This window comes from Camelus dromedarius, chromosome 3, assembly GCF_036321535.1.
Source record: "Camelus dromedarius isolate mCamDro1 chromosome 3, mCamDro1.pat, whole genome shotgun sequence".
Taxonomy (NCBI): domain Eukaryota; kingdom Metazoa; phylum Chordata; class Mammalia; order Artiodactyla; family Camelidae; genus Camelus; species Camelus dromedarius.
In genome coordinates, this window is record NC_087438.1 from 96,094,687 (window position 1) to 96,117,924 (window position 23,238).

Genomic DNA, 23,238 nt, shown 5'->3' on the forward strand with positions numbered 1-23,238 from the left:
CTTATAAACCCTTACCGAAACCAATTATACCAAAGGAATAGGAATTTTGTCCTAAGAAAGAGAAAATCACAGAGAACCTTTTAAAATTCAAGGCAGATCATGACACTCCTTGGCCAAAACCCTGAAATGGTTCACCATTCAAACAGTAAAAGCCAAACTCCTTACAACAGTTTGCAAAGCCCCACATGATCTGGCCCCTTTCTGATGTGATCAGCAATCCCTTTGCTCCTCTTCCCTCAGCTCCAGCCACCTTGAACAACTTACGTTTCCTCCAAAAGTCCCAGCACAATCCTGCCTCAGGGATTTTGCTCTTCTCCTAAACCCCTAAGTTGCTCACTCCCACATTTCCCTCAAGTCTTTGTTCAGATGTCACATTCTCAGAGAAACTTACCCATCCCACCCTGATTTAAACTGCATTATCTTCACAAACATCCTGCCCTGCAGCACTCCCCTCTCCTTACCCTAATTTTCTCATGCCACTCTTCATCTTCTAACACACCCTGTCGTTTATCATGTTTCTGTCTTTCCCTCCCCACTAAAATATAAGCTCAATTGAGGGCAAGGATTTTTCTATCTTGTTCATGGCTTTATTTCTGGCTGAATCTTCAAGAAGAAGAGTCATAAATTTAACCTGTCATAGTAGGAAACAGAGACCCTGAATTTCAAACCACATGGGAAAACTCATGACAGGCAGAGAGAGTAGCTTAGTGCAATTAGCTAGGTCTTCTCCAAGTTTGGTGGTGTCTGGGAGATCAAGTCATTAGAAAATGTGGAAGGGATTAAATCTTTTTTCACTAAAGAGATGACAACAGATGGCATATTCAAACAGGGTGATTGAAGAGTTTTAATAAAAGGAACTATTTACAAGGGTGTGGGCACAGTTAAGGAAGATCAACATGGTTTAGTGAACCATCTTGGAGCTAGGAAAAGGGAGCCTGCAGCAGAACTAGGAAGGAGTGGTTACCAGAAGCCAGAAAAGACCTAGAACTGTACGAGAGGGCCACTGGAACAGAACTGTAGCAGCTGATAACCTGACTGCTGAGTATGTGTACTTGGGGGACAGAGGGAACCAATAATGTGACCTCACCTTTCTCTCACTCTCCAGATGTCTTGTTGGTTTCTCCCACTGTCCAGACCTAACATGAAGCCAGTGAAGAGATGTGCAGTTCTTTAAGAATCAATCTCCCAAGAACAAAGAACAAGGAATAAAGGAGATGAGATCAGGAAGCGCTAAAAGAGAATATTCAGCACAGTAACCATTTTGCAAACTAATCTGCAAAAGACACAATGCTTCAGTGTGCTAACCAGCATCTTGAACTCACTATGTTCAAACCTTTCTTCTAAATCTCCTCTTCCCATTTCTGGTGGCATCACCAGTCTCCAAATTACACTATAGTTCTGATTCAACTGCTCCCTCCTCCGTACCCCCCACCCCCCACCATATCCAATCATTGCCAATTACGATTTCACAACTTTCCTCAAATTCCCTTTCAGTCTATTTCCAGCAATACCTCTGTTTATGCTCTCATTTTCTTAACCTGGTTAACATCAGTTGCCTTAGCAGCCTTGCCACCTGAAGTATCACTAAAATGCTATCTATTTTACTCAGTGCTGATTAATCTTTCTAAATTAGTCTACCACTATTGTTGCTCAAAAACCTTCAGTGACTTCCATTGCCTGCCAGATAAAAGACTACTCAAATACTTCAGTAGTATGGTTGCAACTTTTCCCAGTTTATTTCCCACAATTCTCCTTTACACTTCATAAAAATTAGCCACTTGTATTTGGAAGTTTCATTTGTAAATGAAATTTAGTGGAAAGAGTTTAACCACTGGAAGGAGTAAGACATGGATTCAACTCCCAACTCAATCATTTCACCAGATGGGTGGCCTTGGAAAGTTACTTAACCTTTCTCAGATGAGCTTCAGCTACCTTATCTGTGAAGCGAAGCAGATGGTTACTGAATGGAACCAATGAGAATATTTGTAAAGGTACTTAGTAAAATGTTCAGCACACCGTAGGCATACATTTCTGTATTATGCTCCATATCTCTGCCTATTTGCACCTCTACCTGAAATTACATCTTTCTCTCCACACCTTCTCTACATGACCAATTTTTTTAAAGTCAAATGCTATATCCTCCACAATGCTTGTCTTGATCTTTCTTCCTACTGGAAGTTACTCTCCTCAACATCATGTATATGTTTCTTACAGTAATAAATACTTCAACACTTACATAAAGTTAACATGGTTCATATCTCACCTACTAGAGTTGAAGCAGCAGAGGTATAAAAGGGGTTCCCACATTCAAGGTCATCCAGCAAGTCACGGGCAAACCCTAGGTTAAAAACCAAATCCGATACTAAGATTGCTCTATACAGATGCATGTCACTATTCTTTTCAAAACAAGTTATTCATTCACCTCATTAACTGAAAATACCTTGTGGTAATAAAGGATTGAAATAGAGGTATATATCTTTTGCTGGTCAGTCACGCCTCTGTCAGAAGTCATAATATTAACATTACTATTATCAGAGTTAACAGCATGCCCTTTACATGTATTTTCACTAAATTTGTTCAACAATCCTGTGAGACAGGTATTACTTAGTAGTCTCTCTTTTTTAAAGACAAGGAAACTGAGGTTCAGGTCAATTTGTTCAATTCATGAAGCAAGAAAGGGACAGTGTCAGGAACAGAACATAGTCTATCTGATACCAAAATTTATGTTCTTAAGGACTACAAAATGTTAAATCAGATGCCTACTCTGAGGCAAATTAAATTTGCAACATAAGGATCAAAGAAAAAATGTACCCTTCACATGGTATCCAAGTAACAAATAATCAATGAAGGAATGAAGCCTAATTTTAACCACAGAATATACACTAAATGACATGGGGACTAACTCCAGTTTGTATGATGTGAACAATCTGAAATGGGGTGTCACAATGCTGAAAAGGATGCATGATTTCAAAAGAAGCAGTATTCCAACCAGAATGCAAGCTACTTGAAGACAGGAACTGTGTTTATCTCACTGCTGTGTATCTTCAGATCTGAGATATGCTTCACAGAAAGAAGGTAATCAATACCTGATGAAATTGATGGTAAACACTGGGAAATAAACATAGTTAAATGGTACAAGTTCACATCAGAGAATTATAGAGCAGGAAATGACGACAAACTCATTTTAGGTAGATTTTTCTTTTTTAAACAAACTCATTTTAGGTAGATTTTTCTTTTTTAAACAAACCATCAAAGGAGCCAAAGAAAATCTGCCTGAGTATAGAAGGGAGCACACAGCTAAGAAAAGAATGCCTACTTCTTGAATCCTTTTCCTGTCTGAAGATTCAAATCATTCAGCTCCAAGTGCAAATTTTAAAAGTAGGTGGAATAGTCAGTACATGAGACTCAGTTGCCCTTTTTAGCCTTCTTAGTTTGGGATTCCTTTTGTAAAAGCAGCTTTCAAGTATCTCCTTTTAATGATAAATGTTTTATCTGGTAGCAGTTAAAATTCTCATTTAGAGAGAATTTGAAGTTCACCCACAAGCAGATTCCAACGCTGAAGACTAATTTTCTCAGACCAGTTGTATGCCTCTCTAGAAAATGAGCAATAAACCCTATTTCCCAACTAAGATACTTCCACACATTATATTTAGTAGGAAACTAACTTTAAGCATCAAGAACACTCACGATGTGCCAAACTTAAATTCAATTTGAGGCTAATAATTCATGCCCACTTACTATTTTTCAAACTAACCCCACGTCCCTAAAAATTATGTAACTATTAACTTTATTTTTAAAATGAAATTTAGGGCACATATACGCTTTCAATTATAGAAAATTGATTTTCCTCAGAAATTGATTTAATTACTGCAAAAGTTATTTCCTAGTAGGATTATATTTTAAAGTCATCTAAAAAGTCAAAATATAGGGAAGACATATTACAGGAAGAAAATGGAAGAACAGTGAGCATACTGCTAACTGTGGCTTAATAAAGTAGGTCTCCAAAATATGAATTATATCCCTTATGGAAATATTCATTAATATATAGTGAATATCACTTCCCACTTAAGATCTCAACTGATTTGTATTTCTGTCACTTAATACTTTTAAGTCATACCACCCTTAAGCTGATTTTGCTATTAATACTTAGTGAAACTCACACGAGTCATAAAATAACGCAAAATAATGAAATAAAAATGGATGCTGTGCTTCTAAGGTCTCTGTGGTCTAGCAATCTATGAAAAAAAAAAGAGCCCCATACATCATGCTTTGCATTTTGCATAATCTGTGGAATGCCCTTTGCCATCTCACCCACCTAATCCAAATGACTCTTCTTTAATATTTTTCTTAACCACACAAAGTTATCACTCCTGCTCATACGTATCTGACTAAAACGCCCACACTCCTATCATGATGATTTGTTTAAATCTCCACTACTTAAAAACTATGGTTACCTTGGAACAAGGGCTGATCTTTCTTTACTATTTAGGCAAGCCATGCCCAACAAATCTTTGTTGAATGAACTTTAAAAAATAGTGTAAGGGTTCCTCTGGAAAACTGTTACTGCATAATCACCAAATATGACTAAAAAATAACAGTAACTAACTGGAAAGGATCTAATTCACATCACAAGAAAATGAAGTCCAAAGAAAATAAGGCGACTTACTAAGGTTAAATACTAGTATCTGAATTCACATTTCAAGTGGTAATTTAGATTTCTCGTGTTGTCCACCTCTGATCCAGAGCAAACCCAGGATACCCTTCCCAGTCTGTTACTATCTCCACTTTCTCAAGAGCTTCTTGAGAACATAATTTAAGTCATTTAAAATTCAACTAAAGGCAATTTCTGCAGTGAAAAACCTCTAGTAACACATAGCTAAAACATGGTGCTACAAGTTTTAGGTAGGATAAACTAAAAGAGCAATAAATGGCATATTTATTGCTTTAAAATAACCCCATACCTCAATGTATAGTCCTTTCAGGATACAAAGGCGTATTTTTCAATCAAGTCTTTCTCATAAAAAAATAATTCACACACAGAATTTGGGAAGAAAAATAGCAAAGTAAAATGTAAACGTTAAGACTATAGAATATCCAACAATTCCTTGTAGGACTCTAGCAGAAAACTATCTGGACACCACTGTAACCCATCATTTCAGTCAGATTCCTGTACTTTTTTTTTCCTCTTTGGTATATTGCAAATGGCAACATAAGCCCTGTAAAAGTAATTTTAAATTCTAAGCAGAAGAATGGAAACATGCTAATCAATAATGGTGCATCCGTACTGTATTATACCACAGTTCTGAGACAGCTGTTATGTACAGATATGGGATGCCTCTGAAGTTAAAATACATATATATCTATGTATATATAAAAATTAGATCTAATTTTTGTTCTTAAAAAAAGGTAAATGTATCACCCTGCAAATCAAAAGATCTAGATGAAGACAATGTAACTTACCTCTGGGCACTGGGAGAAAAGAGAAGCAATATAATGGTCTTCATAGGCCATTATTTTACCATGTATTATCTAGCTTTGACATTTTTCAGTAAAATGTTTTAGTTGAATTTACCCTAAGGCTTTAAAAGAGTTACCTATGAGTATAAAATCTTTCTCTGTATGAGAACTGAAAAATAACTTCTGATACTGCATTCTCATTATATAGCACATTAAACTCTGAGGTAGCCATCTCATCAACTAAGTGCGTATTTCATGAGCAAGAGTATTATCTGTAGTAATAATCGTTGCATTATTCGTAACAAGAAGCTTCAAGTCCATCAACAGAGGAATGTTCTATGCTATGTTTACAGCCATACCATAGAACATTACACAGGCATTAGGAAAGATGAGGGTCTGTCAATGATTTAAACTGCAAAACTATAATCCTACTTTTTCAAATGTTAGCTACAAACAAAAAAGATCTAGCTGGACATACAGCTGTCAACAAGATTATCCCTGAGAAGAGGGTTTGCTGATGTTGGTAGAATTTTTACTATGTTTAGTTTCACTTATTAAGCAGTTACTTAAATGCCTAATTCTACCTATTTTTAAAGACACCAGCCTCAAGAAGATTGACAAACATATTTTCTATTTCCTAGTAATAGTAGTATTTCCTATGACTTGAAGTACAATCCAAATGTGCAATATTATAATTTTTAAATTAAGTAACACAGTAGAAAGGAACTTTTCATTGAAAAAAAAAATCTTGCAGTATTTTCACTTTTAATAGAAACCATGAGATAAAGGCACAGCAAAGTAACCTGCAGTAAGACACAGAGGAAAAGGCATCGTCCTTTCTGGTTTAGAAGCAATCTTTGTTAACTTGTTTCAGAAACAAAATAGAGCTTTCTGAAAAAGGGAATAGAAGGAACTCCTCCCAGTGACTGAAATCTTACACTGACTCAGTAAGTTGGTTCAAAATGGAAGAGACTTACCCTCTTCTAAGTGCAAATGTTTGGGGGAAAGTCCTTACATTGTCTAGATGCAGTTTTGCTCAAATCAATCCAACATCCAAATGCCCGATTGCAATTAGCAAAGACACATACAAAATTTAATGCAAAGTACAAATTCACAAATTTGAGAAAATTAAGCACATTTAAAAGGTAAATAAGCCTACAAATCAAGTAACTGTCATTGCCATTTCTGGCCTTGAGCAAAATAATCCTAAATCTCAAATTCTCAAGTATCCTCCATCCTTTAACTTTGCCTAAAAACAAAAAATCATCGTGAAGATTTAAATATGAAATCTATGTTTCAAACCACTAAGTTATAGGAGGAAACAATCAGTATAACATTCTCACTTGACACTTATCACTATGAACATTAACCATTTGCAAGCTTTTTAAGATTAGAAATTATTATCAGTCTTTCAAATCACAACTGATTACCATTGACTTTATTGACTTTACACTAAAAACACTGTAGATGCAAAAGTTCTTCACAATAGGGAGACAAAAAAATAGGTTTTTATTTTGCTAATCTTACAAATTAGACTCAAGCATAGCGCAAAAAATTGTTTTCAATACTGATTAGGTTCTATACCGCCTCCTTCCATGAATTCTTAAATTAAATGTGAAGTAATGTTCAGATAGTCTCATAGGTGAAAAAGGTCAAAACGTAAAAATAAATAAGTTCTACATGCCAAAAACGCTTGCATAAAAATTGACAAGAGGAATTCCAGAAAGACTACCACTATTTTTGCCTTCACTAAATACTAATCCAGATTACAGAAATTTGTAAAGGTAAGATACATGACAATAAAGCAGTAATATACCATGAACAGAACACTTAAGTCACTTTTCTAATTAACAGGAAATTCTTTTACATAATTTTTTAAGTCATGTTGGAAATATAAAATGATCCCATTCAAGTTTTGAAAATCCTCCAAAAAGTGGACTATTCCAATTGAACCAGAAGAAATAAATCTTTCCACTGAGTAAAAGGCAAGGTGAGCAGTAACTATAATAAAATTTTAAGCAAATCATTTTCTGTATCTGAGGTCCCTGCAAAAGCTGGACCAAACTACCAAAGAAACACAGTATGATGCATTTTGCTAAGAGTGAAAAATTTAAGCAAACTGTAAAAACATTTGAGAGCAAGATTTGACTATGTGTTTACTTATTCAATGTGGCAAAAAAACATCTATCCCAGTTGTCGTAGAGGTACTTAAGGTCAAGAATCAGCTATCTTTTGTCAAAGTGACTACTGAGCAGCCATATTTAACCCAGCAATCTTGACCTTTCTTCTATCTCTTGAAAATAGAACCCTGGTAATTAGGAAAAACATTTTTGCAAGAATCAACTTTAATATACAGTGACAAGAACTAAGAGAAAAAGGGTCAGTATTTTTTACTTTAAAGCCCAATCAACTCCCTTAAGAAAGATTAATAGAGCTCTGGGCTTTCAACATCAAAATTCAAGTCATGTATTTTACCACTAACATTACATCGTGTCTGTACTAGATTAATAGGTAGTCTGAACCCACCCACCAGGTTATACATACTCTCACTCAATCATGTAAAGAATTGAATTCTTTATTTGTGATATCCATAAACGCTGCTATTCTATATTTCTATCCAGGAAGGCAATTTTCTCCTATTATCATTTTGTTTTGCTTTTTATAAACAACAACTTGAATTCTATTGCAAGAAAGGGCTACAAATATACATTTGTTAATCAAGCAGAATACACAGATATTTTGCTTTACAACTTGCACCTAAGATTCCAGTACATGTAGCTGGTTCATTAGTTGTCATAGCAATTTGGGGCCTTTACCCAAGCTATGCATAGCAGTTTACATTTTCAAATCTCATGTATAAAGGGGAATTGTGATATGGACTGTTTAACTACATTCCTGTAAAGCCCATCTCAGTTACAAGTAAATGTATAACCAGAGTCTGCAGATTTGTGATGGCAAAACTTCTGAATCTGATGCAATTATCCTAGACAAGTTTTTAAACAAATTGTTTTGCAGATATACTGCCATTCTGCCAGTAGATGGTGCTACAAAGGTTGGGGGAGGATTTGCATGAGAACAACAGTTCAGCTATAGAAAAAAAAAAAAAAAGTTTAAACCTGCTCTGAAAATACAAAAACGCATTTAGTTTGAGGGTAAAATATAACCCTTATTTGTAACCATTCAATATAGACAAACCAGTAAGAGGGCTGAAACCAGGCCATCTGAAAATTTTAAACAGTTTATATGAATGAAAACACATGCTTAACACAAACTATTTCTTTAGAACTACACAGTACATACTTTTAAGTAAATTCTCATAGAAAGAGGTGACCAACCATGTCAAGATGGTAAGCAAAATCGCTTAGTACAAGAGATGGATGCACAGAAACTTTAAAGATTTTAAAAAGCCACATCCACCACTTCAAAGTTTTGTCTGTAAGGGATAAAATTCAACAAGTCACTAGCAGGGCAACAGCAAGAAAAAAAAAAAAACAACCCACAGGACCGTTTAAAAGTTTTTCTAAGTACACATCAAGAATTAAGGATTAACACGAAAAATTTTCAACTAATATCCCTTAAAATGGTATGGAATGGATCCTATAAAAAAAAGGTTAGACATTTACGGTCAAACACAATGATTTATTAAAAATAAAACGTAAAAATGATTTTTGTACATATGCTTCCAAATTTCGGGCATGGGATCCAAGTAATTTCATAGAAAATGCTGTAGCCAGGTATCAAGTCCTTACAACAAAGTAAACTACCCCCCACCCCAACCCCCGCCCAAGGTTTTGCTACAGAATCAGCAAGTTCACTCCCACCCCCCCAAAAAAAAAAACACAAATTAAAACAAGACATTTTGCTAGTATAAAAACGACCAAGGTCCAAGTAATAATAAAAAAATAGAGTCCATCAATGACTGTAACACAAAAATGTGTATGTGGGGCCAAGTCCATCTTCAGAGGGAGAGACAAGAGAGGTGGCAGGCAAACACGGCAACACCCCCAAGGGTGAGCAGCCTTAGAAGTGGCTCCCCCAAGGGCAAAATGGGGAAGGCGGTGGGAGGGGAAGGGGCTTAAGAGTCGACCCTAGTTGGGGGGTTGAAAAGGGCTACCCCTATAGCCACTCCCAGGCATCTTAAATTTTTTTTTAGAAGGAGCTACCTCCATAGCCACCCCCACCACCATAGCCGCCTCTGTAAGGTCCACTGTTACTGCGACCGCCCCAGCTGCTGCCTCCGCCGCCGCCGCCGCCGCCGCCGCCGCTCTTCATGGGCCCATAGGAGGACTGGTGCTGGCTGTAGCTGCCGAAGCCTCCGAAACCGTTACCGTAGTCGCTTCCACCGTAGGACGAGCCGCCTCCGCCGCCTCCGTAGGCGTTGTAGCCGCCACCACCGCCGCCGCCGTAACCACCGTAGCTGTTGTAACCGCCGCCGCCGCCTTTAGACAAGCCGTTCTGGTCACGACCACCGCCGCGACCCCGGCCGCCTCGGCCGCCCCGGGAGGACCGGGAGCCGCCTCCGCCTCCCCCGGAGTGGATATCCTCCTTGGGGACAGCCTTCTTCACCTCCACGCGATGGCCCTGGATCGGATGGAACTTGACGACGGCGGCCTTGTCTGCCGCGTCGTGATTCTGAAAATACACGAAGCCGAAGCCACGCTTCTTGCCCGACTGCTTGTCGGCAATAATCTCGGCCTTTTCTACGGTGCCAAACTGCGAGAAGTGCTCGATCAGGTCGCCCTCGGCCACGTCTCCCTTAAGGCCCCCGACAAAGAGCTTCTTCACCTTGGCGTGGGCACCGGGCCGCGCCGAATCCTCCCGGGACACCGCCCGCTTCAGCTCCACCGTGTTGCCGTCCACGGCATGGGGCGAGGCGGCCATGGCGGCATCGGCCTCCTCCACATTGGAGTAGGTCACGAAGCCGAAGCAACGGGAGCGCTTGGTCTGGGGATTCACCACTACCACGCAGTCCGTCAGGGTCCCAAAGGCCTCAAAGTGGCCGCGCAGGCCCGACTCACTCGTCTGCACGTTGAGGCCGCCGATGAACAGCTTACACAACTGGGAATTCTCCATCTCCACGGCCCGGGCCTTCCCCCCGCCCTGCGAGCTCCGAGGTTTCGCCGTCGCTGTTATCGTTGGCTAAGGCCTCTTCACAGCTTGGGCCCAGCCGTTGCTGGAGCCGCCCCCGCCGGTCACCGACGGGGAAGGGAAGAAGGGAAGGGAAGGGAAGGAGGAAAAGAGGAAGGGGGAGGGGAGGGGAGAGGTGCCGGCTAGAGGGCGAGCCGAGGAGACTGGAAGACAACCAAGGCCACCGCTACCGCCACCGCCACCTCCGCTCCCCTATCTGGGCACCACACAAAGAGGCCGCTGAACGCGCGCGCACCCTCCCCGAGGCGTGCGTCACCGCCGACGTACGGCAGCCCAGGGCTGTCTGCCAATCATCACCTCGCTCTCCTTAGTCCCGCCTACCGCGCTGCAGCGCGGGTCTCGGTCACGGGCTCCCCGCCCTCCGCGGTCTATTCAAGCCCTCGGTCTGCGCTGCTCCCGCCACTGACCCTACCGCCCGCTTTCACTCCTGGGGTCCCCAGTGTGCCCCGTCTAAGGACTCTCCCTGCCCTTCGCGCAACTGTGCTATTCGTTTGTCCCCAGCCCCGCGGCTGTTCCCGATGATTTCTCCCCTCCCCTTGCCGTGTCCCCCTCGCCCAACTCCGCAGTGGCGTTCGCGCCAGCCCCTTGAGAGACATGTCAGTTCAGCCAATCACAACAATGCGCTCGCACCCACTTCCGTTTTCGGCAGCCGCCGGACGAGCGCGCTCCCCGATGCGCGCTAGCCTTGGCGCCCCCTGTGTGCGGATCCTGCCTGCCACCCCCTCGCCTCCTACCGCCCTGGGTTTGCCGCGCGGGGGGTGAGCGGGTGCGCGCTGGGGGCCGTTCCCAACGGATGCGGCCTGGGGCGCCAGGCGCGGGCTTTTTGAAAACTCGACTGTTGGGGTTGGGGGCCTGCATTTACCCGCCGCATTTCGGCCAGGCCGCTACACCTGATGTCCTCGCCCCTCCCGTTCGCACAAAGATGGAAGGGAGAGGCCCGCTCTGAAAGGGCGGTTATTAACCGTTTATAGTGAGCCCGAGGCGCGATTAGACAAGCATCGGCACGTGGCCCTGCGCAAAAGCGAGCCCGAGGCCATGTGGAGGACAGCAGCGCACCCACAGTGCTTCAGACTTTCCGGCCGAGGCGTGGCGCGAGACCCCCGCCGCCCTCGGCCGTCCATGAAGCCTTCCCGTGACGCCCCTCAGCCTCCCTTCACGCTCCGACAGCAGACATTTTCATTTTACCCCAGTATACACACCGTTTTATACATTTACGATACTTATGCGTGCTTCTTTCCCAACTAAAACGTAAGCTTTTAAAAGGCGTTTTCGATTGAACTGGGAGCGCAAGCAGTTAAGCACGTGAACATTGTTTATCAGTATCACGCACCCCTGATAACTGCCATAGGGACTCAGGTGGGGATGCAAGAAATAATGGCTTCCATTCATTGAACCATTTGTGTGCCAAGCAAGACGTAAGAAGTGGGATACAAGGTATAAAACATACTGTAACCAAGAGCCCTAAAACCATATGGTAAATAGAGAGTAATTCCTCACTGTATACTGGAATGCAGTGTATTCACGAATGATTTGTTAGAAATGGAAGCTGCACTGAATCAGTCAAAGGCTAGATAAAATTTATATAGGACGTTTATCTGAACAAAATCTGGAAGAAACATACAAGCTACACAAGCTTCCAGGGGCAGTGAATGGACCAGCTTGACTGGTTTTCGACAGATAATAAGATAGGTTGAGGGTCTTGATATTATGGAATGTCCTGAAATTCAGATTAAGGAGTCAATATCATTCCAAAGGCTTCAGGGTTTGGGGACAAAAACAGACTGGCTCTGCCACCTGCTAACTGTGTGACTACTGAATTGTGTGACTGGACAAGTCACTTAACCTTTCTTAAATAAAGAAAATAAGAGTTTTATTATCTGAAAATCAGAACAATAAAACACCTACCAGGTGTGGTAAAAAATTAAATGAGATTCTGCATGTAAACACAGAGCACAGTGCCTTGCACATAGTAAGTGCTCAGTTTACCCAATAAATTATATACTGCGTGCTGGGAATATAGCAGTAAACAACAGACAAAAATCTCTGCCTTCACATACCTTACAATCTTGTGAGGAGAAGCAGATAATAAGAGTAGTATACAGCATGTGAGACAGGAATAAGAGCTACTGGAAAAATTAGAAGAATAATAGAAACTATCATCTTGTTACAAAACAAAATTCAGGTATGTCAGGATTTGCTAACTGATGATAAAGAATGAGGAAAATAAAAGCATTCTAGTGTTTGAAATCTGGAGGCCTAAGATTGCAGCATGATATAACTAGAAAATCTAAGAAAATTACTTTATTTTAGAGGGAGTAGGGAAGGTGATGAACATAGTTGTTAATGTTTAAGGTGATAGTGGGATATTCATGGGATTCTGTTTTCTGGGATGCCCAAGACTATAGCTCAGATAAGAGATTAGATCTGAGGAAATATATTTTAGAGTCATCCAAATAAATGTAAAAACAGTAAAAGATGAATTTCTGAAAGAGATAACTTATTTTCCTATCCAAACTGTAAATCCTAAAGTAGCAGTTTGTTCCTACATTGTTTTAAAAACAATCTTCCACACTACCTTGTTGAGGATCCATTATTGGTTTAATTTCTATTGACTAGGAAAGCTTCATAGAAACACATGTCTAGTATAAGCCTTACATAGAGAAGGGGGTTAGGATGATTGGAAACAACACAGCATATTTAAGAGACATTTAGAGAGCCAAGATAGATGCAAGTTAATTGGGATGTCCAATTCTTTTTGGAGATTAGATCAGTAAAGGTAGGGACAGTGAGTAAGTAGTGTTATATAAACACTTAAATGATGCTGTCAGTTTCCTACCTCTCAGATCATTCAAGTAGAAACCTTTTTTTCTACTTTACCTTTTAGATCATTGCCTGAGTATCTTTCTTGGCTTTATGTTGCTTACAAGTATCTCACCCTTCCAAAACAAAAAAGTTTAAAAGTATAACTGAAATTTAGACAACTTTTGATTTCCATCCCTCCCGCAAGGGATGGAAAATGATTGCACAACTCATATAACTGCACATTAAAAAGACTGTATTTTACTGTATCTGAATATACCTAGAAAAAGAAAAAGAGAACAAGAGAAAAGGAAAAATAATGAGCTGAGGAAGAAAGGGGAAACTATGGCCAGCTATATTTTCAGAAAGCAGCAACTCTGGTTTTTTTTAAGTCAAATTCTTATTATATCCAAGACTTTTTTGCAGTTAGAGTTCTGTTATGAACTGAATTGTGTCCCCACTCTTCCTCCCCACCAAATTCATATTTTAAAGCCCTAGCCCTCCCCCCTCCAGTACTTCTAAATGTAACTGAAATCAAAGATAAGTTCTTTAAAGAGGTGATTAGCTTAAAATGCATCCATTTAGGGTGAGGCCCTAATCCAATATGGTTAGTATCCTTATAAGAAGAGAAGGAGACTCCAGGGGCATATGTGCACAGAGGAATGACCATGTGACGAGACAGCAAGGAGGTGATCATCTGCAAGCACAGGAGAAAGGTCTCAGGAGAACCCAATCCTGCTGGTACCTTGATCTTGGACCCCAACCTCCCAAACTGCAAGGAAATTAATTTCTGTTGTTTAAATCACCTATTCTTTGGTATTTTGTTACAGCAGCCCTAGCAGACCAATAGATGTTCCATTTTTATTTACTCAAGGTACTTTCCAAAGGGGCACTCTGTCATTTGTGATGAGGTACAATCTTTCTAGTGGACTCTTTAGCGACTCACATAAATAGCCTCAAAATTTGATCTGTTCTCTTGAACCATTAATAATGTTTCTGGAAATTTATCCTAAGGAAATAATTGAGGATCTATGTAAGGATTTGGCTACAAGGATATCCATCTCAATACTGTTTATACTAGAAAAAAAAAGCTGGTAAGTATTTAATTGCCCCCAAATAGCTAACTAATTAAATAAGGGAGTAATTTATAAATAAATAGTTCAAGTAGGAATATCATGTAGCACTTGAATTGATAATTGTAGAGGAAAAATAATGACTGGTATTATGAATCTTATACCATTATGATGATGTGTGAAAGGTCACATTACTTATTTTATCAAATCAAAGTAAGTCTGACTTTAAACCCCATACTTGACAGAATGGCAAAAATGTCAACATGCCATTATTGGGGCTCCTCTCACCTGTTTTCTCTCAAAGGCACATGCCTCTCTCCCCCTTCCCCCCTTGGGCAACCTAAGAGTAATACCCATGATAAAATGCTCTAAAAAAAAAAAAAAGGCACAACAAGGACTAGACTTAAAAGAGACTCTCCTAACACGAATATTCAGACCAGTTCAATCAGTGGAGATATTAATTATATCTTGCTTCACTCCTTGTGTATTTTCTTGCCTCTGGTACAAAATCTAGGCTTTTAGAAGGGATTTATATTTGTTTCCTCCACATGGGAGAGGATATTAAAGGAGGAGGATTTGGTGGGAAAACAAGATAGCTTCCCAAGTGTGGGAGAAGTGACCAGACAAAAGGAACAAACTTCCAGTTATAAGATAAGTTCTGGGGATATCATGTACAGCATGGTGATGATAGTTAACAATACTACATTATATATTTGATGGTTGTAAGAGTAAATCTTAAAAGTTCTTAACACAAGAAAAAAAATTGTAACTATATGTGGTGATAGATGTTAACTAAATGTATTGTGGTTATCATTTTGCAATATATACGTACTGTAAATCATTATGTTGTACAGCTAAAACTAATACAATGTTATATGTCAATTATATCTAAATTTTAAAATTGATTAATTTTAAAACAAAAGATGCAAACAAATGCTTCTGGGGTTTTGTCCATTGAAGGAAACAGTGGCCCAGCTAGTGTACAGCCTTATCATTCCACTTTATCCTCTCCCTCCACACACACAGGTAACAGTGGAGGCTGAACATTATCTTGAAAGCAATGTGTATCACCTTGGTCTTGGGACAAGGTCCACAGCCATAGCCCCAAGTAAACCTGGAATTCTTATATATAAAACTCCAATAATAAGTTATTTAACTGCCAGTGAGAGAGAGGTTGAGGGAGATTATCAGAATTAAAAGATGTTATAGACTGAAGGTTTATGTCCCCCCAGATTCATAGCTTGAGGACTAATCCCCAATGTGCTGGTATTTGGAGGTGAGGCCTTTCAGAGGTGATCAGGCCATGAAAGTAGAGCCCTCATGAATGGAATTAGTGCCATTATAAAGAGACCCCAAAGAGCCTTCTAGCCCTCCTTCCATCATGTGAAGACACAGCAAGAAGATGCCCATCTGTGAACTGAGAAGTGGACCCTCACCGATACTGAATCTGCCAGCGCCTTGGTCTTAGACTTCCCAGACTCCAGAAATGTGAGAAATAAATTCTGGTTGTTTATAAGCTACCCAGTCTATGGTATTTTTGTTATACTGGCCCAAACAAAGACAGAAGACCTAACAAATTGACATTTCTCAGACTATCTCTTCTCTAAAGAATACACACTCAAGTACAAACATAAGCACGGTCTCACACACAGAATAAGAGCCTTCTAAATTAAAAGCATTTAGAACATTCTATTTTCATTTATTCATCACTCCACTTAATTCATTCATGGCCTAGATGCTGTGGGAAAAGGTCCCTGGCCTCCAGGAGCACAACAGTCTTGGAAAAGAGTAGAAATCAACAATAGTAATGCACTAAGAAGTACAACAGGTATTGTGTGTTAGGGTAGATACAGGCAGAAACCCAGAGATCAGTAAATTCTTCTAGCAGAAGCTAACTTCGGAAGTAGGTATAAGAGTTAGTCTCTTCAGCAAACGGTGTTGGGAAAACAGGACAGCTGCATGTAAATCAATGAAGTTAGAATATTCCCTCACACCATACACAAAAATAAACTCAAAATGGCTTAAAGACTTAAACATAAGACAAGACACTATAAACCTCTTAGAAGAAAACATAGGCAAAATATTATCTGTCATAAATCTCAGCAATGTTCCCCTAGGGCAGTCTACCCAGGCAGTAGAAATAAAAGCAAAAATTAACAACTGGGACCTAATTAAACTTAAAACTTTTACATAGCAAAGGAAACCATAAGCAAAACAAAAAGTCAACCTATGGAATGGCAAAAAATATTTGCAAAAGATGAGACTGACCAGGGCTTCATTTCCAGAATATATAAACAGTTCATACAACTTAATAAGAAAAACAAACAACCCAATCCAAAAGTGGGCAGAAGACCTAAACAGGCAATTCTCCAATAAAGACACAGATGGCCAAAAGGCAAATGAAAAAATGCTCAATATCACTAATTATTAGAGAAATGTAAATCAAAACTAAATGAGGTACCACCTCACACCAGTCAGAATGGCATCATTCAAAAGTCCACAAACGATAAATGCTGGAGAGGCTGTGGAAAAAAGGGAATCTTCTTACACTGCTGGGAGGAATGTAGTTTGTTTCCATTAATGGAAACAGTATGGAGATTCCTCAAAAGACTCAAAACAGACTTAACATATGATCCAGCAATCCCACTCCTGGGCATATATACAGAGGGAACCTTAATTTAAAAAGATATATGCACCCCAATGTTCATAGCAGCACTATTTACAATAACCAAGACATGGAAAGAAACTAAATGTCCATCAACAGACGACTGATAAAGAAGATGTGGTATATTTATACAATGGAATACTACTCAGCCATAAAAATAATAAAATAATGCCATTTGCAGCAATATGGATGGACCTGGAGATTGTCATTCTAAGTGAAGTAAGCCAGAAAGAGAAAGAAAAATGCCATATGATATCACTTATAAGTTGAATCCAAACTTAAAAAAAAAAGACAAATGACCTTATTTACAAAATAGAAACAGACTCACAGACATAGAAAACAAACATGGTTACTCGGGGGGAAAGGGGGTGGGAAGAAGTAAACTGGGAGTTCGAGATTTGCAGATACTAATATATATAAAATAGATAAACAACAAGTTTTACTGTATAGCTCAGGGAACTATATTCAATATCTTGTAGTAACTTATGGTGAAAAAGAATCTGAAAACGAATCTATGTATGTTCATGTATGACTGAAGCATTATGCTATATACCAGAAATTGACATAACATTGTAAACTGAGTATAATTCAATAAATATATATACAAAAAAGTAAAAATAAATTTAACAACATTATCTGAAAATAAGGTTTCAGAGAAATTTAAAAAAAAAGAGTTAGGCCTACAAGAAGATAATGTCATTTCTAGTAGAGGAAACTGTGTGTATACATGCTGTGTTTGGAATCATACAAGTCAGTTTCAAGGGTATGATGGTGTATGGTATATTGGCTTTTTGCTGCTCTAATAAATTACTACAAACTCAGTGCCTTAAAAAACACAAATTTATTATCCATCAGTCTGTAAGAAATCAGACATGTCTCACTAGGCTAAAAATCAGGCTGCTGCAGGGCTGTGTTCCTTTCTGCAGGCTCTAGAAGTGAGACGGCAGCAGTCTATAAGCCAGAAAGAGATTTCACCAGAAACTAACCCTGACACCACCTTAATCTTGGACTTCTAGCCCCCAGAATTGTGAGAAAATAAAATTCTGTTGTTTAAGCCACCCAGTGTGTGGTACTTTGTGAAAGCAGTCCTAGCAAACGACTACAACCACGTAGAAGAGAAGTTCTCTCAGCATCCATGTTCAGAGGTGTCAGACATCACTCATCTGCTCCTGTGAAGCTGCCTACACACATCTTGCCTAGATTTCTCTAGGCAAGGTTATACCAGATTTAATGATATACCTATGAATTCCATAACAGGGTCACAGAATGACATTCCTTTAAAGTATATAAATTACTCAACTCTTGGTTTCAAATTTTATGAACTTTACTTATATTACTCTTACAGTATATGTTTTTTAGTGTACTGTTTTTCTTAGTCCAATAAGAACTTCAATTTTTAAAAATATTTATTTCCTTCAGCAGATTTTATACTGAATATTTTCTTCTCATGAGGCATATGAGATCCATGTGAAAATGAAGTTGTTAAATCTTACTTGTTAAGTCTATTTCAACTTCTAATTTCAGCCTGTAGTATAATTCCAAACATGGATAACAATTTAATAAAGCTTCTCTTCCTCACTTATACAGAAAAGGGAAATAATTTGCATTGATTGAGATCAAATTTCCATCAACCTAAAGAGTGGCAACTCAGAGTAGGATTTAATTTGTGAAGTGTTCTATACTCAGATCTGTGAATTAAGTAACATTCATACTACTGCATACATTTAGACTCCTCAGGAATCTGATCATTCCTAATTTCTAAATATACAGTGAACAGAGCAAAGAACAGGTCAGTCTACTAAATAAGCTGTAAGAGAGGTATTTAATTGTTGTTCAGTGAGTTCAGATTATGTATAAAGCCTTTCCAGATCATTCAGGATCTAAACATTTTTAGTTAAATGATATTTATTATCATAATTTCAGAACATTAATAGAGAAATAAAATAACATGCATCTTTTTTTTTTCAAATAAAACTAGGAGAACAGTGGAAAAAATTAAAATAACTACCCAAGATTTGTATGAGCAACAACAGTATGCTAATGATTAGGAACTATGAAATCAAGAATCATATGCTCCTTGAGGAACCCATTCCATATGATAATCAATATGATGACTGAAATCTCTCAGTATATTTAGCAGTGATCTGTTTGTTTGGGATTGCCTATGTGTACAGAATAATTTACCTGAAATCTAGTTTCCTTTGCTGCACAGGATTCTAAATATGGTCTATTTTCCAGCTTTTGAAGTAACATATAAAGCACTTTTCATTCATAAGTATCAATCAACAGGGTTTCTTTCAATGATTAAAATTGCATATAATTAAGTTCAAATTCTAATGATTCTAATTCTCATCATTGGTTTGGGGGGATTTCACCAAGCCCTGATACAATCATCTACTGCAGACAACCAAAGTATATAGTAATACAATCTGTAACTTTCATCACAAGATTTTGATCATAGTTTTGTAAAAACATTGCACTGATCCCACTGGCACATTCAAAAGCTCTACCAAAAATAATAACTCCTAGTATATCTAAGTATTAACTGTCAGTAAGGCTCTTTTATCACTGTACTTCAATTTCAAAATAATCTTCTTACCCTACACTCCAGGATCACAAGAATAGAGCATGAAGAGATCCATTATTGGTTATCCAGTACAAACCTTTCATGTGACAGATGTGGCCCAGGGAGTTAAAATGACATGCCCAGGGCCACACAGCCAGGTAGTGGCAGAGTCTCAACTTCCAACCTACAGTCAACTGGCTTTTTCACACATGGCTAATCCCATGACACTCTTGCCTGTATAGCTTCTGTATAGGCTTCCTTACTTGGAAAATAAAAACATCACTAAAGAAGGAGTTGGCTTGTCATTCTATGCTTTTAGTCATCATTTATCTGGTCTACTGAAGTCTCAGTCCTCAGTGCCTCCTGGCTCAAATTAAGATTAAAAGAAATATGAGGTTTGGGTATTTGAATGACAATTTGCACATGGAAGATAAAGCTGCAAGAAAACTGAAATTAAACTGGTATTCAACCCATACCTGCTCCCGGCCCCAAGTCAGCTCTGGGAGTACCAGGAAAGGAGAGAGACCAGAAACGCACCTGCGTCTACCAAACATCAGGCTAGCTTGTTCCTTCCTTCTCGGCACTTCAGCTTAGGTGTTAGAGAAAATAATAGAAAAGCAAACTTGTTGAGGTATCCTGATTCCATCCAGTATTAATTTCTGGAGGCACATATCAACCTGAAATACCTCAAGTTCTCTGACAGAAAAGGTACAATTAAAGACATGATGAACTTTTTGGGGAAAAAAGTCTTTTTATGCATAAGGAACTTACCCCAGATTTTGACAGCTATAAATGTGTATGGTGAGTATGAAAGTTTTCATAGTTCTAGGAGAAGGAAACATCATTGTCTTCTTCTATTTTCAAGTAATTTTCATCCTAAGCCACCACTCTTCAATTTGATACAAATTTAACCTCAGTCAATATTAGAGCCCATCCCATCCCTAGGACAAAGACATGGGGTTGTACACAGTCCAGAATACTTAGGGATGGCCTTCTGATCTTTGGTCCAGATTAGTCATTGTTTATAGGCTATCTGTCCAAGATTACAGCATCCCCTGCAGGAAGGTGACTCTGCTGTTTCCTGAAACCTGCCTCCCAGGTTGAGCTGGGGCTCCTTACCAAGGCTAGGAACCCCAACACCATAGGTCCAGGTTCCCACTGTACCACAAAATCACTCTACACTGAGGACAGATCACACCCCCAGGGAGTTACAAGAGAGCAGCACAGAGGTACGGGACCCTGCTACCCCATGGAATCCTCCCATCCCAAATATCTCTCTTTGAGGTCTCCTCAGTAGACTTTCCCTCTTGGGCTCCTGCCTCTCTCCCCTCTCCTCTGGGACCACCTAACATGAGCCCTTCAATTAGATTAGGCTTTAAAAATCAAAAGGTAGTTGCACTTCTGCATGGGTCCTACTGAACAAAAGCTCAAAGAAAAAAAGCAGAAAAGTATTCTTGGAATAGGGCAGGAAAATAGAATAAAAGGCAAATTAATATTTCAATAAATTATCCTATCATATGTATCTACTGTAAGGTGTACTTTTTGCTAAATTATATGAAAGCAGATATGACAGAGGCTACCCTCTCCAGGCCTCTTCATGTTTCTGAGGAGTGTTTCCTGCAAGCCCAAGTTGACAGCAATCCGTGATTGAAATCTGAGCTCAAGAAGCATCCTTGTGCAGTTTCTAGACAAATGGTTAACTGTACCAGGTGTGGGGCATCCTTGCAAATGTAGTGCTCTTAGTTACCAGTTTTAGGGTCATGTGAATGAATATGTGCCCTATGTCAGTGAATGACTCCACCATTCAGCTGAAGTTGTTATATGTCTTTTCCTTTGACAGCCACGCTACCACCAATTTCACCTTCCAGATGTGAAAAAGAACAAGGATGGAGGCATAACCCTCCCAGACTTCAGACAATACTACAAAACTATAGTAATTAAAATAGCATGGTACTGGCACAAAAACAGACATATGGATCAGTGGAAGAGAACAGAGAGCCTAGAAATAAACCCACAGATTTACAGTCAATTAATCTTCAACAAAGGAGGCAAGAATATACAATGGAGAAAAAACAGTCACTTCTGCAAGTGGTGCTGGAAAAACTGGATAGTTACATGCAAATCAATGAAACCAGAACACTCCTTCACACCATACCCAAAAATAAACTCAAAATGGCTTAAAGACTTAAATATAAGACATGACACCATATAACTCCTAGAGAACATACGTCAGAGAATGTTTTGCCTAAATCACAGCAATGTTATCCTAAGTCAGTCTCCCAAGGCAATAGAAATAAAAGCAAAAATAAACAAATGGGACCTACCTAATCAAACTTACAAGCTTTTGCATAGCAAAGGAAACTATGAACAAAACAAAATGACAATCTACAGACTGGGAGAAAATATTAGCAAACAATGCAACCAGCAAAGGTTTAATTTCCAGAATACACAGACAGCTCATCCAACTCAATAACAACAACGAAAAAAAAATTTTTTAAAAATGGACAGAAAGCCTAAACAGGTATTTCTCCAAAGAAGACATACAGATGCCCAATGGACACATGAAAAGATGCTCAACATCGCTAATTATTAGAGAATTGCAAATCAAAACTACAATGATGTATCTCACCTCATACTGGTCAGAATGGCCATTATCAAAAAGTCTACAAATAATAAATGCTAGAGAGGATGTAGAGAAAAGGAACCATCCTACACTGTTGATGGGAATGTAAATTGGTACAGTCACTATGGAGAACAGTATGGAGGTACCTTAAAAAACTAAAAACAGAGTTGCCATAGGATTCAGCAATCCCATTCCTGGGCAGATACCTGGAAGGAACTCTAATTCGAAAAGATACATGCACCCCAATGTTCATAGCAGCACTATTTACACTAGCCAAGACATGCCGGCAATGTAAATGTCCATCGACAGATGATTAGATAAAGATGTGGTGTATATGGTATATATATATTGTATATATGTATATACAATCAATACTACTCAGCCATAAAAAAGAATGAAATAATGCCATTTACAGCAACATAGATGGACCTAGAGATTATCATACTAAGTGAAGTAAGTCAGACAGAGAAAGACAAATACCATATATGGTATCATTTATATGTGGAATCTAAAATATGATACAAATGAACTTATTTACAAAACAGAAATAGACTTACAGACACAGAAAACAAACTTGTTACCAAAGGGGAAAGGGGGGAGGGGAGGGATAAATTAAAATTTGGGGATTAACATATACAAACTACTCTATATAAAATAGATAAACAACAATGACCTCCTGTATAGCACAGAGAACTATAGTCAATATCCTGTAATAAACAATAATGGAAAAGAATATGAAAAAGAAAATACATATGTGAAAAGTAAAATAAAGAGGCAAGCCACTAAAAAAAAGATTATGTATTTTTGACAGGAGTGTCACTGAAGTGACATTGCATCCTATCAAATGGCACATGATTTCTATTTGCCTCATTACTGGTGATGCTAACTTTGACCACTCTATTAAGGT

The 23,238-nt window shown here is 38.9% G+C and overlaps 2 protein-coding genes across 5 annotated transcripts in view; both read right to left on the reverse strand.

Annotated features, from left to right (window-relative positions):
- KLHL3 (kelch like family member 3) overlaps window positions 1–23,238 on the reverse strand; it is a 238,308-nt gene that overhangs the window by 120,880 nt on the left and 94,190 nt on the right. The window contains exon 1 of one of the 4 annotated variants that reach the window (XM_064484297.1): window positions 1,088–1,179. The exons of the other annotated variants lie outside the window; for them this stretch is intronic. Within the exon in view, the coding sequence (XP_064340367.1) occupies window positions 1,088–1,143 (56 nt within the window). The 5' untranslated portion in view covers window positions 1,144–1,179. Of the gene's footprint in view, window positions 1–1,087; window positions 1,180–23,238 lie in introns of those variants that run through there. 4 annotated transcript variants of the gene reach the window in all.
- On the reverse strand, window positions 9,076–10,840 carry HNRNPA0 (heterogeneous nuclear ribonucleoprotein A0). The gene has a single exon (XM_031449095.2). The coding sequence runs from the start codon at window positions 10,528–10,530 to the stop codon at window positions 9,607–9,609; it is 924 nt and encodes a 307-aa protein (XP_031304955.1). The 5' UTR covers window positions 10,531–10,840; the 3' UTR covers window positions 9,076–9,606.